At 59.6% G+C, this 21,024-nt stretch overlaps 2 protein-coding genes across 4 annotated transcripts in view; one reads left to right on the top strand and one right to left on the bottom strand.

The window, feature by feature from the left end:
• Nucleotides 1-21,024, top strand: part of BRF1 (BRF1 general transcription factor IIIB subunit) — a 52,098-nt gene that overhangs the window by 25,121 nt on the left and 5,953 nt on the right. For 2 of the 3 annotated variants that reach the window (XM_088797587.1, XM_074326764.2), the window contains 11 exons: nucleotides 1,572-1,644; nucleotides 8,893-9,042; nucleotides 9,941-10,034; nucleotides 10,925-11,051; nucleotides 11,536-11,575; nucleotides 11,665-11,757; nucleotides 16,550-16,810; nucleotides 18,422-18,483; nucleotides 18,978-19,059; nucleotides 19,134-19,189; nucleotides 19,944-20,200. In XM_088797587.1, the coding sequence (XP_088653713.1) occupies nucleotides 1,572-1,644; nucleotides 8,893-9,042; nucleotides 9,941-10,034; nucleotides 10,925-11,051; nucleotides 11,536-11,575; nucleotides 11,665-11,757; nucleotides 16,550-16,810; nucleotides 18,422-18,483; nucleotides 18,978-19,059; nucleotides 19,134-19,189; nucleotides 19,944-20,200 (1,295 nt within the window). The remainder of the gene's footprint in view (nucleotides 1-1,571; nucleotides 1,645-8,892; nucleotides 9,043-9,940; nucleotides 10,035-10,924; nucleotides 11,052-11,535; nucleotides 11,576-11,664; nucleotides 11,758-16,549; nucleotides 16,811-18,421; nucleotides 18,484-18,977; nucleotides 19,060-19,133; nucleotides 19,190-19,943; nucleotides 20,201-21,024) is intronic. The other variant, XM_088797588.1, reaches the window with a different exon arrangement.
• Nucleotides 1,944-5,147, bottom strand: BTBD6 (BTB domain containing 6). Its single transcript, XM_019747196.3, has 4 exons — nucleotides 4,627-5,147; nucleotides 4,441-4,531; nucleotides 4,185-4,303; nucleotides 1,944-4,017 (listed from the first exon to the last, which is right to left on the bottom strand). The coding sequence occupies exons 1-4, from the start codon at nucleotides 4,998-5,000 to the stop codon at nucleotides 2,985-2,987; spliced, it is 1,617 nt and encodes a 538-aa protein (XP_019602755.2). The 5' UTR covers nucleotides 5,001-5,147; the 3' UTR covers nucleotides 1,944-2,984.

The raw sequence follows: 21,024 nt of genomic DNA, 5'->3' as shown, positions 1-21,024 counted from the left end.
GTTTTTCACTTCACAGCTTTGGAAATGGGAAACCATTCAGGTGTCCAGATGGAAGAGGGTGACTGGGTTGGCTGTCCCCCGCTCACCGGGGCTGAGCCAGCGAGAGCCCGCAAGCTCAGGCTGGGCACACACACCAGTTGCTTCACCCTTCTAAAGCCCGAGGTGGAGGGGCGTGCCAGGAGGGCGAGGTGGCCTGGCAGCTGGGGCCAGTGCGCGCGCGTCCCTTCCCTCCAGCGTAGTGTCCTGGAGTGGGCTGGCCCAGCTTTCCAGGGCAGTGGTCTGTGGATGTGGAGCCGTGTAGGTGAGGGCCTCACTGAGGGAGCTCGCACTGCCAAGGACTGACTGTTTAGCAGAAATGAGCAAAGGACTTAAAATTGGAAAACAGCACCCAGGTTCAGGGTCAAGTTTTGTACTTAATTCACACACCCAAGGTTCAGCACTCCTGGCTGAGTGCACGGGGAACACCCTCATGCAGGGTGACCAGGCTGTGGGCAGGAAGCCCCTGTATGCCGAGGCCAACAGGGGTGCTCACTTCCTAGGGAGGGACACAGGCCCTCAGAGGTGGAGCCAGGAGCGCCCATATGCGCAGTTCACCTGCCATTGGGGGAGGAGTGGGAAGGGCTGGCCGTCCATACCCAGCCATGACCAGCAGCCGTCACAGAGATGAGCCCGGACAGAGTGACCCTTAGACAAAAGTGTCATGATTTCTGATAAGTACTAACGAAGGACAGCATCTCTGGCCATAACTTGTTTCACGTACTTCGCCCTTTTAACATTAGACTTCCCATTGGAAGGCCATCAGCCCTTCTCCGCAGCGTCCAGGTCTTCGTCTGCCTGGGACACGAGTCAGGGACGTGGAGGAGCTGTGGGCAGGGAGGGCCAGGGATGCGCCACGCGATGGAGGGGAGACCATGTGGGGGGCAGGTCAGGTCTGAACAGACGGGGCCTGCTGGGAAGCCCCGAGGGCTGCGGTGCTCCTAGGAAGATGCACGTGGGCACAGGCACGCGCCGCATGCACAGGCTGGGCAGGCCGTGAGCTCCGTGAGCCAGCTGCCCTCGTGATGGCTTCTCCTGGAGTCTTCAGGAGTGCCTCGGGATGTGAGTGCCCAGCGGGGGTGCAGGGTGCCCCACAAGGACCCTCACCGCCTTGTTCCTGAGCTCCCTAGGCTAGACGCAGCACACACCAAGGTCTCGACTTCATCAGTCTTTTCTGGTGGCCTCTTGGGCACTGGGCAGAGGGGCCCTGGTTCAGGGGCCCACAGGCCAGGCTGAATCAAGTGAGGGAGCCAGCTGTCTGAGAAGCCAGAGCCAGAGGGCGGACCTGCCCTCTGGGAGGCCTGAGTCCTGGGGCAGGCAGGGCCTGGCAGGGCAGGATGCCAGCTCTGCACTTTGTTCAGACTGCTATACGGCCGGGCCGAACAGCAGGGGGCAGCTCGGCCAAGGTGTGGCCTGTGCCTGGGGGGCGGGGGCTTTGACAAGGAGTTGTTTAACGTGTAAACAATGAAACTTAAGAAGAGGTGAGGTGCCGTGTCCTAAGTACAAATGCACCATCGTATGGTTCTTCCTGACAGGTGAACGTGTATGTGCTGGGCAAGACGTTCCTCCTCCTGGCGCGAGAGCTGTGCATCAACGCACCAGCAATAGGTACGGCAGGGCCGCTGGGCGCAGCAACGGTGCCAGCGCTTGGGATGGGCTGGGGGCTGTGTGCAAGTGTGAGGATGCGCGGGGGTAAGAAACGTGTCCTGCAAAGCTGCCAGGAGCCCAGTGCGTGGCGGTTATTTCTGATTTAAAACCAGAATGCTGAGGTCAGTCCCCAGCAGGTGTGGAAAAGGGTGTGGACCAAGGGAACCATGTGGTGCTCTGCGTGGGGACCCGTGTGTCCACCGCTTGAGGAATACACCTGGCAGCCAGCTGCCTCGGGGAAGGCAGGACCTGGGCGCAGATGGAACAGCAGGGCCTTTATTAGAGCTTTCCTGGGAGGATGGTTTTCAGTCTGCCTGGGGAGGCTGCCCCTTCCTGTGCCTGGCAGCGTCCAGAAGTGCATTTCTTCGTAGTAAGGAGGCAGCGGGCAGGGGCTGTGCTCCTGGGTCACCCCCATGATGGTGCCCTGGGGCTGGGAAGCCCAGTCCAGCAGGGAGGACCACAGACAAGCTCCCAGCCACGCTCTCCTCCCAAGAGGCCACATCCCTGTGCTGACTGAAGCTGTCCCTTCCTCTGGGGGTCAGGCCGAAGTTTTTCAGAAACAAAGCAACTGCCCAGGGAGTGTGCAGTGGGGAGGAGAACCTGCTTTACCCTGCAGCGCCCCCACCCCCACCTGCTCCCCTCAAATCCGCATCCCAGGCGTACAGTAGGGCTTTTTCTGAGCAGCTAGCACTCTTTACCAAGCATTCTAGCCACAGCCCCGGGAAGCAAGCCTGCCCCGATGGTAGAGGTCTGGCCTGCCGGTAGAGGGCAGACGGGGACACGGGCTTCCTGGGCCGTGGCTTGCTTCTGACCTGGTCGGCCTGGTTCAGGATGGAGGTTTTCTGTGCTGCTGGGGAGGCGCTGGGCCCAGTCGGCGAGAACTCGGGCGTCCTGCAGGTGCTTCTCTACACTCGGTTCTCCCTTTATTACAACTTTATTATGAAAATCCACTTAAAGAGGTAAACTGTTTTAAGTGACTTCCCCGATTTTGGATCTGAAGGGAAGGTCTTAGATTAAGCTCAAAACACTTAGAATGGAATCCAGGAGGCTGGGAGGGACGGTCCAGCCCCTAAAGCAGGTGGCGTGGGCGCCCCTGGCAGGGTCTCGGCCTGCTGTGTGCCCCCAAATCTGCCCTTCACCTGAAATGTGCACTCCAACGTGCAGGAGACACCTGTGAGGCCCAGCCACCAGGGTTCAGAAACCGAGGCTCTGGCCGTATAGAAAAAGTCGATTTCCCAGCTGCGCTAGCTGACTGCATACAAGTGTGCGGAGCCTGTCAGCTGCGGCCCTCCCCATGCCCCTCAGGCATAGAAGATGAGCTCGGGGATCTGCCCGCCCTGGACGCCGGTCCCATTGGTGCTGTCTGAGGAGCACTGGAACTGGAAGGTCACCTTCCCACACTGCACCTCTGTCATGCCCTCCTGCCCGAAGTAGCTGAGCTCACTGCCATCCAGGACGGCGCTGGCCGTGTAGAAGGTGTCCTGCTCCACCTGCACGGGCTGTTCAAACCACACCGAGAAGGTGCTGCTGGAGCCATCCGAGACGAACCTGGTCAGGTTCTGGGCCAGGACCACCCCCAGCCGCTTGAGTTCAATCTTCACGCTGTACTCGGCTTTTCCAGAGCTGGACCCGTACAGGCCCAGCCCCGCCACAAATACCCGTCTGTCCACAGCAAACTGGATGCTGTCACAGCGCCCACGGTAGCGCCACTGGTTGCTGCGGTAGGCGGAAGACTGGAAGCGGTGGCACCTCTGCGGGGCGAGGCCCTTCCTCTTGGTCAGCGGGAAGGCCAGCAGGGGCTTGTTGGCCGCCGTGTACCACAGGAAGATGTTGTGGGTCTCCTCCAGCGTCAGGATGTCCGACTGGGCGGCGCCATTGGCAAACTCCTCCAGGGTCATGGTTGGGATGCGGACCAGATAGAGCGCTGGCCCCAAAACATGCCTCTTGTTGCGTGGGGTGAGCGGCAGGCCTTGCCTCCTGCACTCCGCCTCGGCCCAGTTCAGGACGGCCTCAAACACCACTGCCTCCTTGGTGTTCAGGGCCTCCCGCGTCACGATGATTTCCAGCGTCTGCCAGTCAATCTCACAGAAGCCCTCGGACCTTAGGGCCATCTCAGCCTGCGCATCGATGACCTCCCAGCAGCGCTGGGTCAGCTCAGGTTCCTCAAACAGCCGGCTCTGGGACAGCAGGACACAGGCGTTTTTGGCTTCCAGACTTGTCTCCAGAAAGTTGACACAGGCTTTTGCTAACGCAGGGACAATGTACTTCTTGGCAGCGTAGAGCGTGGCCAGCACTGTGTCGGCTTCCAGGTCAATCTCATCACTGTACATGTACCTAGGCAGGGCGGGGACCATGTCACAGGCCGTGCGGGGCACGCCGGGCACCCAGGGCCTGGGGCTGGAGCCCTTCAGTCCCCGTGGACTTCTGCTCCAGGATGCCGGCTGGGGGCAACCAGGCAGAGAGGAACCACCCCATCCTTGCAGCCAGTGGAGCCGACTTACTTTAGCAAGATGAGGAAAGCGGCGGGCTCCACGTCGGGGATGTGGATTTCCGACTTAACTTCTGCCAGATCTCCGTAAAACATGGCATAAAAGACTGAGCTACCGACAGCCAGGACGTACTGTGGGTGAAAGAGAGCTGCCCTGAGCCTTGGGCCCTCCCTGCCCCCGGCAGCTGCCACACCCAGGGAGGAGGACAGTGCGCACTCAGGAGGTGGCCTGTCGCTTTGGGAGCTGAAAGGGCCAAGCCTCTACCAACCTTGTGGGCAGGCACTCTCCGGGCCCCGCCTGGGGGGCCCACAATGAAGTGGACGTCGGCCATGAGCTCGTTGTTGAACATCAGCGCGTTCCTGTAAAGGGAAAGGCACACAGCTCGGGGCTCGGCTGGCGCGGGCGGGGGCCGCGGCGGGGGGCGCGGTCATGGCCGGGCTCGGCCCGGGCTCACCTCTCGCGCAGGGTCGGGTGGAAGGACTGCCAGTTGGGGCTCTCCAAGTTGTTGTTGTCGGGCGCAGGCGGCGAGGGCGCGGGCGGCAGCGGGGCGGGCGGCGGGACGCTGGGCGGGCCCTTCCTGCCCGCCGCGGAGGCGGAGGAAGCGGCGGCGTTGCTGTTGGCGATGTCCGTGGCGGTGGCGGCCGCGGCCCCGGCGGGCGCGTACAGCTCCGCGGCCATCTTCGCGGGCAGGGCGGCCTCCGCGCGCGGGGGCGGTGCGCCGTGCGCCCTCGCGCAGCGCCGGGGCCTCGGGGGCGGCTCCGCGAGCACGAGCAGCGCGGTCAGGCACTGCGCCACCCGGCCGTGCAGGCAGGCCAGGGGCAGCAGCATGGGGCCGCGGCGGGCGCTGCTCCCTCGCCCGGCCGCCGGCTGCCGGGCCGCAGGGGGCGCCGTCCCGCCTGCGCGTCACGCCGCGTCACGGCGCCCGGGCCTGCTCCCGGCCCGCCCCGCCCCCGCATGACGTGCTTGCCCGTGGACCCGCCCCTGCGGGCGGTGCGGGCGGGCGATGAGGGCGTGCGGGGCGCTGGGAGGAGCCGGGCTGCGGTTTTGCGGGCGGGGCAGGCTCGGCCGGTGGCTGTGTTTGCCCAGTTACTCGGCCCCGCCGAGTCCCAGACGGTGTCCAGCAGGGCGGCTGTGGGCTGAGAGCAGGGCCCAGGGTGTCGTGTGCAGCCCGTTTCCGTGGGGCCGCCCTGACCTCACCCACCAGCAGGCGAGCTATGTCATGGTGGGGTGATCCGCATTTCCACGATGGTCAGTGACTTGCAGCACCTTGTCACATGCCTGTTGGCTTTCTCTGTGTCTTTGGAGAAACAACTATTCAAATCCTTTGCCCACTTTTTGATTGGGTTTTTGTTGTTAAGGAGTTATAGAAAATGTTAAGCCCTTATTAGACATGTGATTTGAAAATACCAGGGGTGCCAAACAAAATGTATACACATGACTTGTATTCGTTATTTGTTATTGGTATACATTGAGTATTACAATTTTAATACAGTGTTTTCCTTTCTTAAAATGTGTATACATTTTTTTGGCACCTTCTGTATATTCTTCCATTTATTTTCCCAGTGCCCTTTCAGTCTGTTGTTTCCTTTGCTACAGCTAAGTCTTTAAGTTTGGTGTATCCCATTTGTCTATTTTTGCTTTTGTTGCCTGTGATTTGGTGTCACATCCAAGAAACCATTGCCCACACCAATGCTAGGAAGCTTTCCCCTAAGTTTTCTTTTGGGAGTTTTATAGTTTCATGTCTTACAGTTACCTCTTTACTCCATTTTGAGTTAGTCTTTGTATATGACACAAGGTAAGGATCCTTTTTCAGTCTCTTGCGTGTGAGTGTCCAGTTCTCCAATAGCATTTGTTGAAGACATGCCCTTCCCCCTTCTGGCATCTTGCGGGAGGTCACTGACGTGTATGGCGGTTTGTTCCCAGACCCTCTCCTGTCCCCCGGGTCTCTGTCCTTATACCAACCATTACCCCACTGTCTTGGTTTTTGTCTTTCAGAACTTTTTGCCTGGTGGTGGTAATTTATTTTTCGTTACTCTTTTTTGTCTACTTTAAATACTTTAACTTTTAATTTTCTACTCGATGCTTAGTTTACTGTTTTCTCTTTAACAAAGCATTTAAGTCTACAAAGTTACCTAAAAGATCGGTCTTTAGTTTCCTAATAGTTTGCTTGGAGGTGAGGGGACTGTGTTTATCTCTTTTTGGCTACGTTTTTAGTGTTCTTATACTTGAGGTCAAAGGGCATGCATGTCCTGTGAGAGTTCTGTTCTCTGGGCCGGTCTGGTCCTGTTGAGGGCTTCTTTGTGCTCTAACATGGTCAACGTCTGTAACTGTCCCTCAGACTTCCGAGAGGCACGATCACTATTTACCGGGCATTGAACTTAAAAATACATTTGTTAGGTCCAGCCTGTGGTGATGAGGTCCCGCTCCTGTACTCAGTCTTTTCTCCTCTAGTCACTTTGTTAAATTTGAGAGAACTGTGTTAAAGGCTCACATTAGAGTGCTTAGAAATCTGTCTCCAGCACTTTCTGCTGTGTTTAGTTCTTGCTGTATTTCTCTGTGTCTGTGTTACCTTCTTTAAGGTGGTTGTTCCCTTAAAATGTTCCCTTTGGTCTCTTTCACTGTTCCCTTGCCTTGAATCTCAAGGCTGCCATGGCTTCGCTGCTGTCTTCTGCCCTGGGTGACTCTGTTTGTGTGTCCGCGCAGAGCTTTTTCTCCTTCGCATTTTTGCCTCTTTGTGTGTGTGTGTGTGTGTGTGTCTTGTAAAAAGTAGCATAGCCTGGATTTAGACTTTTTATCCAAGCTGATGAAAGAATCTCACTTAGGTCACGTGATCTGAATTTGTGGGATGTTGCTTTCCCCCTTAGCTTTCTGCTTCCCTTCCCCCATTGCAATGCCCCAGTCCCTCCAACCATCACCCCAGTCTCCCGATGTATTTCTCTTGAAACTTTTACCTGTATTTTTATTATTTATTTATTTTAAAAAAATTTTTATTGGGGAACAGTGTGTTTTTCCAGGACCCATCAGTCATTGTCCTTCAATCTAGTTGTGGAGGGTGCAGCTCAGCTCCAAGTCCAATCGCGGTTTTCAATCTTAGTTGCAGGGGGCGCAACCCACCATCCCTTGCGGGAATTGAACCGGCAGCCTTGTTGAGAGGACGCGCTCTAACCAACTGAGCCATCCAGCCGCCCCCAGTATTTTTAAACTCACATTTTTCTGTTTTAAGAACTAATCAGTGTCAAAGTTCCAGCTCAACCAGGATGAGCTCTTTTAACGTGCTTTTAATCCCCAGTTCTGAAGGTTTATGACTTATAAAAAATAGAAATCTTAACAAGTGTATAATTTCTAAAATATATCTGTTTTCTCCCAATAGTATCTTTTTTAGCAACCAAATCACCAAAGAGGACTGCAAACCAGTGCAAAAACAAGCACGCAGGGTGGTAGTGGGCTGTAGCTCCAGACTGCCCAGGCTCCAACCTGAGCCTGCCCCGTGGTGGCCACGTGCGTGGGCACCATGTGGTCTCTGTGCCGTCTGCTCACCTGGAAAGGGGATAAGGGGTAGCAGCTGCCCGTGTTGGGGGCTGGGCTGGACAGATGTTAGGATCTTGCTGGTGTATCAGCCGAGAGGCGCTGCTCGCTGGTCAGTGCAGGGGAGTGCCACCTGGGTGCATGCAGTCCCTTGAGTACCCATGCTGCTTCAGTGGCTGGTGCCAATCTCTGTGGCCTCAGAAACCTTTCCTGGTCCCTTTATGTAAGCCAAGGCTGTCCGATCTCCCAGGGCTTCCAGGGCCAGAGCTCAGTCCCATAAGCCCTGTAGATGCTGGGAAGCAGGGAGAAGTGGTCAGGTCGTTGAGCAGAGGCAGGGTGCCTGGCGCTGGCACATAGGGGCGTCTCTTGTCACCTGCTCCTGTTGGGGGTTTAATGAGCTCACTGGTCCCCTGCTGTGCCTGCCAGGGTCTCCCGGTCTGCCTCTGCCACTCCGCCATCTGCCAGTGCATGTGGCTCCCATCCAGTGCCCCCCCACATGCCTCAGCCCCAGTGGCCCCTCTTGTGAGGCTTTGCTAGAGGGTCCTGTCCAAAGGTCTCGCCCTGATGTTCTCCGTCATAGAGCCTTCCACAGAGCCTGCATGGCTCCTGCATGGCACCTGTGGCAGTGCCAGGAATCAGCTGAGTTCCGTAAGTGACTCAGTAGCGCTGGCGGCCCTAGAGGCTGGGAGCTCCATAAAACCTCCTAGGCCAGAGCCTGGGGGCATGCAGGGGTCCTTCCTGGGCAGGCTGGCTTTCCCTTAGGAAGCAGTAGGCACTTACTCGCATGTAAAGAGATGAGGCACGTGCCCATAGACAAAAGGGCAGAAGACGGAAGCTGATATTTCACAAGAGTAAATGCAGCAAATAAATATGTGAAAAACACACTCGACTTCACTTCTCACCCACGAAATGCCAAATGAAACAGCAAAGTATTATGTGTGGGTCTGCTTGCCCCACCCATGCGCAGAACTGTCACTGCCCAGAGCCCCACGTTGCCTGCAGCAGCCGCCCCGCCGGGGCGGGCGTGCACTGAGGGCCGCCAGCTGAGGGTCAGGGAGGCTGCGAGTCTCGGGCGGGAGGACCACAGGGAGCCTGTGCAGTGGAACGACAGGAGGGTGGCCCTGTGGGCGGCTCTGCTGGCCGACGGGGAGGCTGCTCCTGCCCAGGGCCCGCACTGAGGCGTGTGTCGCCACAGACCCCTGCCTGTACATCCCACGCTTCGCCCACCTGCTGGAGTTCGGCGACAGGAACCACGAGGTGTCCATGACGGCCTTGAGGCTCCTGCAGAGGATGAAGAGGGACTGGATGCATACGGGCCGGCGTCCCTCAGGCCTCTGTGGGGCAGGTAGGGGTCTCGGCGTCGGGTGGCCTGGCTGCTGGGGTGGGGGTGGGGGCTCCAGAGCCACCTCCCTCCTCTACCTGCTCCCCCACAGAGCTAGAGGAGGGGCAGGACCCTTAGCTACTGAGGGAACCGTGGGCTTGACTGCTGGGGCACGGTCATGTGGCCAGCCCTCCCCCACACTGAGTTGTTACTGCAGAGGGTGCCCTGGCCCCCACGGGACAGCTGTGTGGTGTCCCCTCTGGTGGCAGCTGCCCGAACACAGTCTGTGGTGTTCCCAGCGGCATCAGTCCGATGGAACCCCTAGACCTGGAACCCCCTCCCAGGAGGCCCTCAGGCTGGCACAGCCCTTGCTCTTCCTCTCGTCCCCTCACCCAGGGCCCCTCTCTCCCAGAACGTGAGGGGCCCGTGTCCCCACTCAGCCACCAGGAGGGTCATCGCTGCCCTAGGTCCATCTTCCATCTCAAGCCTTACGTTGAGAGTGCAGTCCAGAATCTGGTCGCCATGTGCAGTCCACAGGGCCCACTCCCTTTTCTCCCCAGCCCTGGGATGTGTCCTCAGTCATCAGCCAGCCAGCTTTTCCCACACAAGTCACCGCAGAGTGAACTCATCAACTTTGAGGGCTTATGTGAAATTCTCAAAACACAGAACTTTTATTTAACCGCAGAGCGTGTGACCAACACTTTTAACATTTTGTAAGGCCGGCATCGTCGCACGCAGAGCAGTGCGTGGGTCTCAGTGTTCTGGCCACCACACATACCGGTGCAGCCACGCCCACAGGGCGGAGAACCCAGCTTCGCCCAGGCAGGGGCCTGGCTGCCCACGGTCCTCAGCCCTCTGAGTGCAGGGTCGGCCTTTGCGTCTCGTGTCCTGCTTCACAACCCCCTGTTGTGTTCCTTTCTAGCACTTCTGGTCGCAGCTAGGATGCACGACTTCCGGAGAACGGTCAAAGAGGTCATCAGCGTGGTCAAGGTGTGCGAGTCCACGCTGCGGAAGAGGTGGGTGGCTGTTGCCGGCGGCCTGAGGGCGGGGCTCCTCCTCCATTGGGCTGGGCCAGGCCTGCGGGTCGGGGCCACCTCCTCGGGTCCTGGCATGGGCCCTCCCAGGGTCCTTCTGTCTGGTCAGGACCCTGGCACAGCCCCTGCAGAGGGTCCCAGTCACCCCCCGCCCCCCGGGGCTGCACCGCCATGTCTGCGATGGTGGCCCCTTCCTTCTACACCTTGTTCCTTTAAACTAAGTTGAGGTGGACAATGGTTTGTAAGGTTGCCCCGGCTCTAGGGTCAGGAAGTGGGCACTGAGGGCGGCCTCACCAGCCTTCTGCTCGCTGTGGCCTAAGTGACCTGGGGGAAGCCGAGCTCAGGAAACCACACGTCTGTGTAACCGCGTGACCTGTCAAGGTCCTGCTTTGGGGCACGGAGTTGACGGGTTGCTACAGCCCAGCTCCAGCCGCACCTGCACTGGGAGAGAGAGCGGAGGGAGCACGGCGCCGCTGGCCGACCCATCCTCCCGAGTTCGCCACCAGTCTGCAGCACTTGGCTGGTTTTCAGCCGACGTCTGTCCTATGGCAGTTTTCAAAGGCAGCTGGAAAATTATGTGTTTATTTGACTTCTAACTCTCTTGTGAAATTCTTTCATGAAACATTTTGAAGAGCATAGGAGGGTGAGTGAGTTGAGGGTTAACCTCCGGTCGGGCAGACCAGTGCTCGACTGGCTGGGCTGCGGGCGCCTCCCCTCCCGGGGCCTTTTCTGAGTGTGTCTGGGGAGCCATGGGGCTGTGCCCCCAGCTGAGTGTGATCAGGGCGCTGGGGCCCGGAGGCTGCTTCGTGCACAGGGTGCTGGTTTAACTGGCTCTTTTCAGGGGCATAGGCTCTCTCTCGTCTCTGTCTTAGGCTCACGGAATTTGAAGACACCCCCACCAGTCAGCTGACCGTGGACGAGTTTATGAAGATTGACTTGGAGGAGGAGTGTGACCCCCCATCGTACACAGCCGGGCAGAGGAAGCTGCGTGTGAAGCAGGCGAGCCACCCCCCAACCCCTTTCCACCGGCAGCTCCTGGGCTCCTGGCAGCCATTGGCCTGACACTCCACGTTCTTGTTCCAGAACTGGCAGCTTAGTCACGGGGGCTCAAGGGGGTGTGGTGATGGGGCACTGCATACCAGCCCTTCTCCCCGGGCTCCCCCTCAGCGGCTTCTAGGGCGCCGTGCTCAGGGGGAGTGCACTTCTCTGCAGGGCCCAGCTGCTAATGTTTGCCTAGAGGGCTGCACACGTGTCCCTCTCTGCGAGGGCAGGGCCCACAGCTCAGTCTCCCCCTCTCTGCGAGGCCTGGCCCACAGCTCAGTCTCCCCCTCCCGGCCCCCCAAGGCTGCTGCATTCACCCCTCATCAGCAGTGAAGCAAGTTCGCAGCGAGGCCAACGTCAGCCCCCACTGCGTCAGGGACAGGCCTGCAGGGGCCCCACATCTGGTCCTGTCACTCAGTGTCCCCATCCTCTTCGTTTTCAGCTTGAACAAGTCCTGTCAAAAAAACTGGAGGAAGTTGAAGGTAACCAGCCATCCTGCCACGCAGATGCCCCGGGGTCCTTAGGAAAAGGGATTTTGTGCTTACTTTCTGTTCCTAATTGATTATTGCAGGTGAAATATCCAGCTACCAAGACGCGATTGAGATTGAGCTAGAGAACAGCCGGCCCAAGGCCAAGGGAGCCCTGGCCAGCCTGGCGAGAGATGGTGCGCCCGCCACATCCCCAGCCCCGCGCTTGGCTCACCTTGTGCCCCTCCCACACCCCTTCCACGGCCAAGTGCCCTGCTCACCCCAGCCATCAGTCAGTCGCCTGCTGGCCCCCGTGCCCTGTGCTGTGTCCAGGGGCTCCTAGGACCCCTGTCCCCAAGGCTCCAGCCCTGTCCTGAGCAGCTCCTAGGCGCGCGACCCTTCCTGACTGGCCCTCTGTCCCTTTGCCCTGGGCTGAAGTCACAACCCCTCTGGTTCTTGTTCTCCGATGCAGGCCGGCCTGTACCCAGGCGTCCCACTGCGGGTCAAGGCACTGAGGGCTTGAGCGACCCGGGACAGAGCGTTTTGTGCACGTGTGGTCTGCAGCTCTCTCTGGGGTGGCCATGGTTGGGCTGTGCCCCCACCGTGCGCTCTGGCTCGTCAGGACCAGGAGCACGTGACCTGCGTGTGCCCCTCGAGCTCCTCTGGCGGCTCCTTGTTTTCCGCGTGATCTCGAGGGTCGTCCTGTGCGCCCACCCGACCCTTTGCCCCTCCGTGGCTCATCCTGTGCGCCCACCCGACCCTTTGCCCCTCCGTGGCTCATCCTGTGTGCCCACCCGACCCTTTGCCCCTCCGTGGCTCATCCTGTGTGCCCACCCGACCCTTTGCCCCTCCGTGGCTCGTCCTGTGCGCCCACCCGACCCTTTGCCCCTCCGTGGCTCGTCCTGTGCGCCCACCCGACCCTTTGCCCCTCCGTGGCTTGAGGAAGGTGGCGCCATCCCCCATCCCCCAGGCTGCACTGGCTGCTGGAAGTGGTGTCCTTCCTTTCCCCGTCAGCTGCTGCTGTTGGGGTGACACTGCCCTCCACATATGTCAGGAAGCCCATTGCCACTCTCAGGTGCCTTCAGCTTATCCTGGGGTTTTCCGAGGACGGCAGCCCCACTCAGGCTGCTCGAACCACGTCGCTCAACTTTACGGGGTGCAAAAGCGACATGTGTTCAGTAGAAACCATACTTGGAAGTTTATGTGTTGATGGATTGTGGGGCTAGCCATACACGTGCAGTGCTGTCATGACACCGGCACAGGTGATGACCCACCCCCTGCAGTGCACGGTATGCCAGGCTTGTGGGCGTCGCTTCCCACCACGGCCACAAAACACCCATCTACATCTTCTGAGTCTGGTGAGAACAGGGCACTTACCCTTGAGATGGAGTCCAGTCGCCTGCAGTGAGCCGCTGAGTGTTCTGAGCACGGTTGAGGCAGCTCGGCCGCCACCTTCATAGGTTAGGTGTGTTTCGTGTGTTTTTAACTATAGCGTTTTGTTGGGATGTGACCCCATCGTCCATTGAGTTTCTGTGATTGTGTCTTCAATGGGACCATTGCTGCTCCTTACGATTTTTTGGCCCCTAATTTCCGTCCCCAAGTAGTCCATCGCTTGGCCCTTTGGCACCAGGCTGTATGGCCCGGTTGCCCCACAAGGTCTCTGGGCTGTCCCAGGACATGTGTGGGCTTAGGGCTGAGGGGCCACTTTTCCCTGTAGTGTTTACTGAGTCGTCCTGTCTTGGCACTTGGTGACACCCTGTCTGTAGGGTCTGGAGAGGATGTGGGGCTGTGTTGGGTGGGTGGGTGTGATCCCTCGACTCCACGGTGCCCTGTGTTGAGCCCGCCTTGGTTCCCGGAGGCCTGTCAGTTCTCACACTCCTGTGTCTGTTCTATCTGGCCAGCCACACTTTTTGCACAGAATTGAACCAACTTGTATCTTATGACACTTTCGATTTTATTGTTTCTGTGGGGTTTTTTTGTTTCTTATCCTTTCATTTTATGGTAGTTCTGTTTTCTGGGCTTTTTCCTTGGGAGGTTATTGATTTGAGGTCCCTCCAGCTTTGACTGATGTATAAGTTCTGTTGACTTCCTGTTTGTGGTCCTCCTTCCAGCTTGTCCGCCTGCAGCCCTGCTGGGCAGGCGCTGCTTGCCAGCTGTCACCCTGGCTCTCGGCAGCACACTAGGGCAGGGCAGGGCGCCCCCTGGTTGTCGTTTAGCAGCGACCCCCTGTTGTGGTGGCAGGTGTTTCCTGCCTCTCATTCATCCCAGGTTGTGTTCGTGTTTGGGGCTCAGCTGAGTGAGGGAATTCAAGCTTCAGGGGGCGAGGGCCTTTTGTTTTCCGCTTTTGTTGTTAGTGCGTTTATCACCTCGGGACCAGGAGTGTTGCTGGTGCAACCCCTCCTCTGTGCCGTCTACTGCACGTCTGGCCTGGTTGTGGGTTATAGCTACCTGTGGGGTTTGGGGAGGGGCCCCCTGATCGAGCGCAGCCCGGGCTCCCTCATCTGTGGGTCATCCTGCTACCTAACGTGCTAGGCTTTCTGACCCTCACTCACTCTGCCCAGTGATGTCTTGTGGACACGGGTGGCTGATGTCCACTGCCCCCCTGTGGCTCCCACGGCTGGCATGTTGTGGGTGCCTGGCGCCCTGGTGGGTCTGAGCGCTGCTCTGATCGGCCTGCCGTCCCCACACGGCAGAGGGCTGGGCTCTGCATTCTGCTCCAGCCTGCAAGCCTTCTCTTCCTGCAATTGAATCTCATTTGTGCGAGGCCTTCTCTGGACCCATCTGGTGTTGTGTTTCATCTGCCAGTTTTCTGGTATCATTGCTTTAGTCTTCTGTTCCGGGCAGCACCTGTTTGTACCTGCTCGGCATGACAAAAGGTCATGTTTCTCCCACCCCTGCCCACCGGTGCTGTCCCACACGTGTCTCCTCCCGATGAGGCCGTGGGGATGTGGCCCCCTTGCACACAGCCTCCAATTTGGTTGTACAGACCACGTCTACATTGTCAGGGTGACAGACACTTCATCCCACCCACCTGGGATGATGCAGGACACACCCAGCCCTGTGGGTCGTGGAGTCTCTCCTCAGATGGCCTCCCGAGCCATGGCTCCCGCGTCCCCTGTCCTCTGTTCTTCTGCCTCATGAAGCTCTGCGAGGAGGGTAGCTGGGCTGGTGCAGGAAGCAGATGCCCACAGAGGTGCTGGGGTGTAGGGGACGTTGCCATAGCAGTGGGGAGAAGCCCTCCCGCAGGAAAGGATGTTGCGTGTGTCCAGAGTACTGGGCCCTGGGACCCCTCAGGCACAGCAGACAGAGACGGCAGCCCTCCCGCTGCTGGCCCTCCTGTGGGGCTGTCAGGCGACACCCATGATAATGAAGCGGGCTCCACAGTGTGCTTGATGGCACGGAGGGGAAGGGTCATGTGCCGATGGGCAGTGTCCCTGGCCGGCCTGGGTGGGGCACAGCAGGACCCCTGTGGGCTGAGGTGTCTTGGGGCATGCTGTGCGGGCCGGGCAGGACTGTGGTTTCATGTGGGGTCCAGCAGGGTCGCGGAAGGGCCCAAGCCAAGGAGAGATGTCCAACTGTGGGTGGGGGGAGTGGAGGGGCGGGCGGGAGCGGGGCTGGGCTTCGGGTGCTGTCGCGCTCAGCCAGCAGGACGGGAGTATGGCTGCGTGTCCAGTGCCTGGGCCTTGGCAGGGAGCCCCTGACATGTCCAGGGGATCGCCAGCCACACAGTTGTCCTGCTCTCAGAAATCTAATGGGCTTTCCCAGGGAAACATTTGTCAGATGTGAGCCCCTCATGTGACACTCAGTGCTAACCGTGACTAAGTATTTAAATAATTTTTAAAATGCAGTGTAGCATTGGATGACATTTATTGAGGTGTCATCGACATGCGACAGTGGTCAAGTTTGAAAGGCAGCACTGGGTGAGCTGTGACACGTTCACTGTGAAACCCTCACACGATGAGGACGGGGGACACACACATTGCCCCCAAGTGTCCTCAGGCCTCTCATCCGACACCCCCAGCCCCAGCAACTACTGCGCTGCCTTCTGTCACTAGGAACTGTCGTGTTCTCTGGAATTCTGCACAAAGGGGTCATGTACGTACACTCTGCTCCCTCTGTCTCCCTGTCGCATCGCCGTCAGCGCCCCGTCCCTTTCTGCACCCACCCCGGTTGGCTGCCCTGCCCTGGGTATAGACGTTTGGGTTGTTTGCAGTTGGGACTGTTGCACACGAACGCTGTGAGCGTTCTCGTCTGAGACTCCACGTGGACGTTTCCTCCCGTTTCTCTTGGGTGACTGCTGATGTGGCTGTGGGGCTGAGGGAAGGCGTGTGTTTCCGTCTTTAAGAAACATCTGGCCGCTTTCCACGTGGCCGCACCATGTCCACGCCTGCCAGGGTCAGAGAGTCCGTCCTCCCGTGGTGGGGTGGACGGGGCCGTCACTGTGGCTTTCCCGGCATCTCCATAGGGGTCTGCTGATGTACTTACTTACCACCCAGACAGACCTCCTCTCTGCTGAAGTCCGTTTACGTCCCTGGCCCTTTTTCTCCTGGGTTCTGTTTCCTTGTTATGGAGTTCTGAGGGCTCTTTGTAGCTTCTGAATACAAGTTCCTCATCAGACTGATTTGCAGTGTCTGCGCGTTGTCTCGATTTTGATGACATCTGACTTATTAGTGACTTACGGATTCTGCCTTTAGTGTTACATCTGAGAAGTTTTGCCTTAACTCAGAGTCAGAAGCCTTTCCTCCATTGTTTTCTGAAGTTTGTCCTTTGAGCTGTTCCGTTTAGGGCTGTGCCGCATGCTGAAGTGGGCGCAGGCGCTCTTTGGGACACGCACACCTCCCGGTGGTGTCGGTGGTGCTCTCAGTCCGTTGTTCGCATAAGTGGGGTGACTGACTTTTGCAGCTGGGTGGCAGTGTTTCTCCACACAACAGTGGGCTCTCCCTGGCTAACTGCCTGGCTGATGGGCGGTGTGTGGCATTGTGTCCCCAGGCTCCGTTGAGGACACCACAGCCAGCTTGTTTGGTGAAGAGGACGCCGAGGACGAGGAGCTGGAGGCCGCTGCCAGCCACCTAAACAAGGACTTCTACCGCGAGCTGCTTGGTGGCAGCAGCCTAGAGGCGGCGGGCAGCCCCGACGGGGGCAACAGGCCCCCTGCCCTCGAGTCCCTGCTTGGCCCCCTACCCACGGCTGCCAGCCTGGGCATCTCAGACTCCATCCGAGAGTGCATCTCCTCCCAGAGCCGGGACCCTAGTGAGTGCCCAGGGCGGGCCAGGCTGGGCCAGGGGACTGTCCAGCTGTGGGTCGTCCTTCCCTGTCTGGAGATGGACGCACTGTTGTCGGGGTGCAGCTTCTAGAAGGTGGGGGAGGGCCCTGCCAGCTCCGCTGCAGGGCTGTGTGAGCAGTGAGTGACTAGTGCGTGCTGGCTGACCCCCACGTGCCAGCCGGGCGTCACCATCTCTGGGGCCCTCGTCCACTGGCCCTCTGACTCCAGTCCTGGCCAGAGCCCTCCATTTGGTTGTGTTGTTGCCATGTGCCACTTTCTGCCCGCCCCCCATGTGGCCCAGGAGGCATCCTGCAAATCTTAGCTGAGAAGTCATGGCCACTTGTCACCTGTCCCGTGGGGACAGAGACCAGCATCCCCGCCCATCTTTCTGCATTTGTCTAACTTGGTGCAGAAACGTTGGCTGAGGGCACGGTCCCTGTGGTCAGACAGACATCTCTTGCTGAGCTCCAGCGGTGACAGCCACTGAGCAGGGGAACAGCTGCTCCTACCCCACGGGCAGGGCCTGGGATGCTGGCCGCCTCAGCACCAAGGCGGGTTGTGTTCCGTCATGTCACTCTGGACAGCAGGCCCTGGCCCTCTGCCAGGACCGTCCCCCCCAGATCCCCCCCGACTTCCCCCCCACTGCAGAACGAGGGCCCATCGCCTCTCCAGGCGCTGAGGGTTTGACCTCTGTGTGGAGGGGTCCCTGTGAGGGGACACCACTCCGAGAAGCTGTTTAGCTGCCTAGATGTTTGCCATGTGTCCTGTGGGCCATGTGTGGCAGTGGGCAGCCGTGTGTCTGCCCTGAGAGGTGATGGTCTGGTGGAGTGAGGGACAGTGACACAGACATAGTCATCAGTTAAGTACATCAGGTTGTACCAAGAAGTAGCTGCTGTGTGGTGGAACCTGGGGTGGGTCCTGCAAAGCGCAGGGCAGAGGGCATGTGCAAAGGCTCTGAGGCAGTGGGGACACCGTGACGCTGGAGTAGAAAGAAGCCATTCTGGCTGGAGCTAAGAGATAGAGGCAGGCCCCAGAGGGGCATGAGGGGTGCGTTGGAGCGCCAGGGGGGCCCTCGCAAGGCCTCAGCTGCAGGGTGAGGACGCAGCCACAGAACATCCCAGACAGCCGTCTGTGTGTGGGCTGCTACCTCTGGGACTCGGCCGGGGACATCAGGTAATGAAGGGCAGACAGGAGGGGCCACCCCGATTTCTGGGCCATGCAGATGGTGCCGCTGACCCAGCTGTGGCAGGAGAAGCGTAGCGGTAGGTTTTGGGCACATCCTGAGCACAGCCACTGAGGGCTCCCTGAGGCCCCCTCTCCTGGTTTGCTGAGCAGAGAACTGGCTGATCCCCTCCCAGTCCAGAAAGCTGCTCTGTGCAGGACGCACAGGGCTGCCATGGTTTGCTGTGCAGCCCCGTTTAGTGTCCTGCTTCCCTGATGGAGGCCAGGACATCATCTCATCCCCCACGCACACGTGGAGAACAGTGCCAGCCCACCAGGAGCAAGGGGGACGCAGGACTCGAGAAGGCGTTGGCCAGAACCCCGATTCATGAGCCCAGGTGGTGTCTGCGCATTAACGGAGCCGTGCTTCCCTCTAGAAGACGCTTCCGGGGACGGCGAGCTAGACCTCAGCGGCATCGACGACCTGGAGATCGACAGGGTGAGCGCCAAGGCTCTGTGACCTCCTGGGGCTGGTGGGCTGTCGGCTGCCTGGGCTACGCCCAGTGGGATGCCCTGACATGCACACACCAGTGCCACCTGCCTTGGTCTGGGGTGCGTCTCCAGTCACGGGCCCACTGACCCAGGTGCCTGCACACCTCCCGGTCATCAATCCCAGAGCCATTTGGAGGGGCTCTGAGTAGTTTCTGCAGCATGCTTGTCTCTAGCAATGGGAGGTCTTCCCCTGACTTTTCTCATGGCACCTAAGCCCAGCCATTCGGACTGTGCTAGCTTCTCACTCTCAACTCACTCCATTCTCGGGCCTCTGTCCTCTGTCCTCTGGCTGGCCCAGGCCCTGAGCACCGTGGAAATGCAGAGGATGCAGGCATCCCTTTGGGTCGGAGGCGCACCCCTGACCAGCTCCAGGGGTGGAAAGTGTGTGTTTGGCCGAGACCCAAGTGTGTTCTCTGGACGTGACTCTGTGCTCTGCCTTAGTACATCCTGAACGAGGCGGAAGCCCGTGTGAAGGCGGAGCTGTGGATGCGAGAGAACGCCGAATACCTGCGGGAGCAGAAGGGTAAGTGCCCACCCACCGCCCAGGCTCCCTGGCGCATGGGGCCCTTGCTGACCCTGCGCTTGTTGGCCTTTCAGAGAAGGAAGCCAGAATCGCAAAGGAGAAAGAGCTGGGCATCTACAAGGAGCACAAGGTGGGTGCGTCCTGGTAGCAGCTTGAGAGCTCCCGGCGGGGCCACAGCGAGCAGTGGGGCAGTGCCCTCCAGCCTCAGACCCACGTCCCTGGCCGCCCCTCGGATGGGCGCAGCCTTCAGCTTTGGGGGAGCCCCAGGGTCTGTGCTGAGGGCCCACCCCACCTCTGTGCCCCAGCAAAGCCTGCTTGTCACATGCCCTCGATCCTGTTGGCGGCTTAGCTGCTTGGTGTGGCTGGGTGGGGGAGCAGCCAGGCCTCTAACTGAGTGAGGGATGGCAACCTGGCATGTAGCAGCTCAAAGCCTGTGCTCCAGAACCTTCCTGGGATCGAGAGGGAAGGAGGCCGGGAGGAGGGGCCCTGGGGCTTGGGCTCAGGGTTTGGCACCCCCCAAACCACGGTGGGGGCTGCTCCTGCAGGTGGTCTGCAGCACCCACGCCCAGCACAGCACCCCTACCTCCCTGCTGGGTGACAGCTCCAGAGCACAGGGAGCACCCTGCTCTGTCCCTCCGCGTGGCCACAGGCCCAGGATGGTCGGGCTTGGCCTGGCATGCTGTGGGCAGTGTGCAGCCATTGCTGCTCGGTGCCCCCTCTGGCCCTGGGCTGGGCTCCCAGCTGCCGGGGGAGGGTGTACGTGGGCGGGGGGGGTGGGGGGGTGGCTTGGCCCTGGTGGCCCTGCTCCCACAGCCTGCTCAGCACCTCGCAGGCCACGGCGCCACCTGCAGACACACAGGATGTGTGACTCTTACCCCTTGCAGCCCAGGAAGTCGTGTAAGCGCCGGGAGCCGATCCAGGCCCGCACGGCCGGGGAGGCCATCGAGAAGATGCTAGAGCACAAACGCATCTCCAGCAAGATCAACTACAGCGTGCTCCGGGGCCTGGACAGCACGAGCACCAGCCACCCGCAGAGGGAGGGCGCGCCACCCAAGGACAGTGCTGGCCCCAGGAGGCTGCCACGCCGGAAGGTGCTGGCTGGCAGGAGCAGGGGGGACCCCGTGGCCAGCCTGGGGAAAAGGTACCGTGCCGTTGGGTGGGCTGCCGTGGAGGGCCTGGGCCCCGCAGGACCCCACGTCGGAGTCTACTCTGCCTCAGAGCTGGTGGCGGCCGTTCTGCAGCCCAGGTCCCCTCTCCTGGGGTAGGCAGCCGAGAGCAAACCGCCGACAGGAGCCCCTGGGAGTGGGTGAGGATGGTGAGAGCAGCGGCCACGTGTGCCACTCCTGACTGAGCTGGTGAAAGCCACCACCCTGTGCAGACCAGTCTAGGGGGCTCTGCGAGGGCCCCTGCCACGCCTGAGGCTGGTCGCAGTGCCCCTGGCCATAGGGACGGGGCCGGGTGGCTCCGCTCTCATCATCCACCCAGCCCTGGGCACACTGGGAGCCGCAGGAACTTTCAGTCACCTGGATGGCCACCCACCCCATCCCGTCGTCTGTTGTTAGTATCATTTTTCAGTCGTGACTCACCTGACTAGTGAAGTTCTGATTTGCATTTCTTTCCTCTTAAGTGGGAGTAAACATTTTTCATGGTTTTGTGACACCTTTTCTATAACTTGGCTGCTCTGCTGTGTCATTCCCCGAGTCCCCAGGTCCGTGAGTACCCAGCACAACCTGTCACCATCCAGTTCCAGCTGTCCTACCCATTTCTGTCCCCATGTCTCCCTGATGACAGGCACAGAAGCGGGCACTGCGATTGGTGTGCTCCCCTGGCTCCCGGGACCTGGGAAGTGGTCCCTGTGGAGCCCTGGCCTGCAGGAGGCCTGCATCCATAACGGGGTGTCCGTCTACTCAGGCCAGTCAGCCTGCCCTCTGGGGCCCGTGGCATCCTGTCTGCAGCGTCCCCACT

The sequence above is a fragment of the Rhinolophus sinicus genome, chromosome 3 (genome assembly GCF_057876585.1).
Source record: "Rhinolophus sinicus isolate RSI-liver-muscle chromosome 3, RSI-T2T, whole genome shotgun sequence".
NCBI classification, from domain to species: domain Eukaryota; kingdom Metazoa; phylum Chordata; class Mammalia; order Chiroptera; family Rhinolophidae; genus Rhinolophus; species Rhinolophus sinicus.
This window is presented reverse-complemented; position numbering and strand designations above follow the sequence as displayed.

What these genes read in the sequence shown, in the direction of transcription:
- BTBD6 (XM_019747196.3), bottom strand. Translation starts at nt 5,000, where the DNA reads ATGCTGCTGCCCCTGGCCTGCCTGCACGGCCGGGTGGCGCAGTGCCTG. An exon ending in GGAGAGTGCCTGCCCACAAG is followed by an intron (nt 4,304 to 4,440) that starts GTTGGTAGAGGC and finishes TTTCACCCACAG; the next exon opens with TACGTCCTGGCTGTCGGTAG. An exon ending in GCTTTCCTCATCTTGCTAAA is followed by an intron (nt 4,018 to 4,184) that starts GTAAGTCGGCTC and finishes CGCCCTGCCTAG; the next exon opens with GTACATGTACAGTGATGAGA.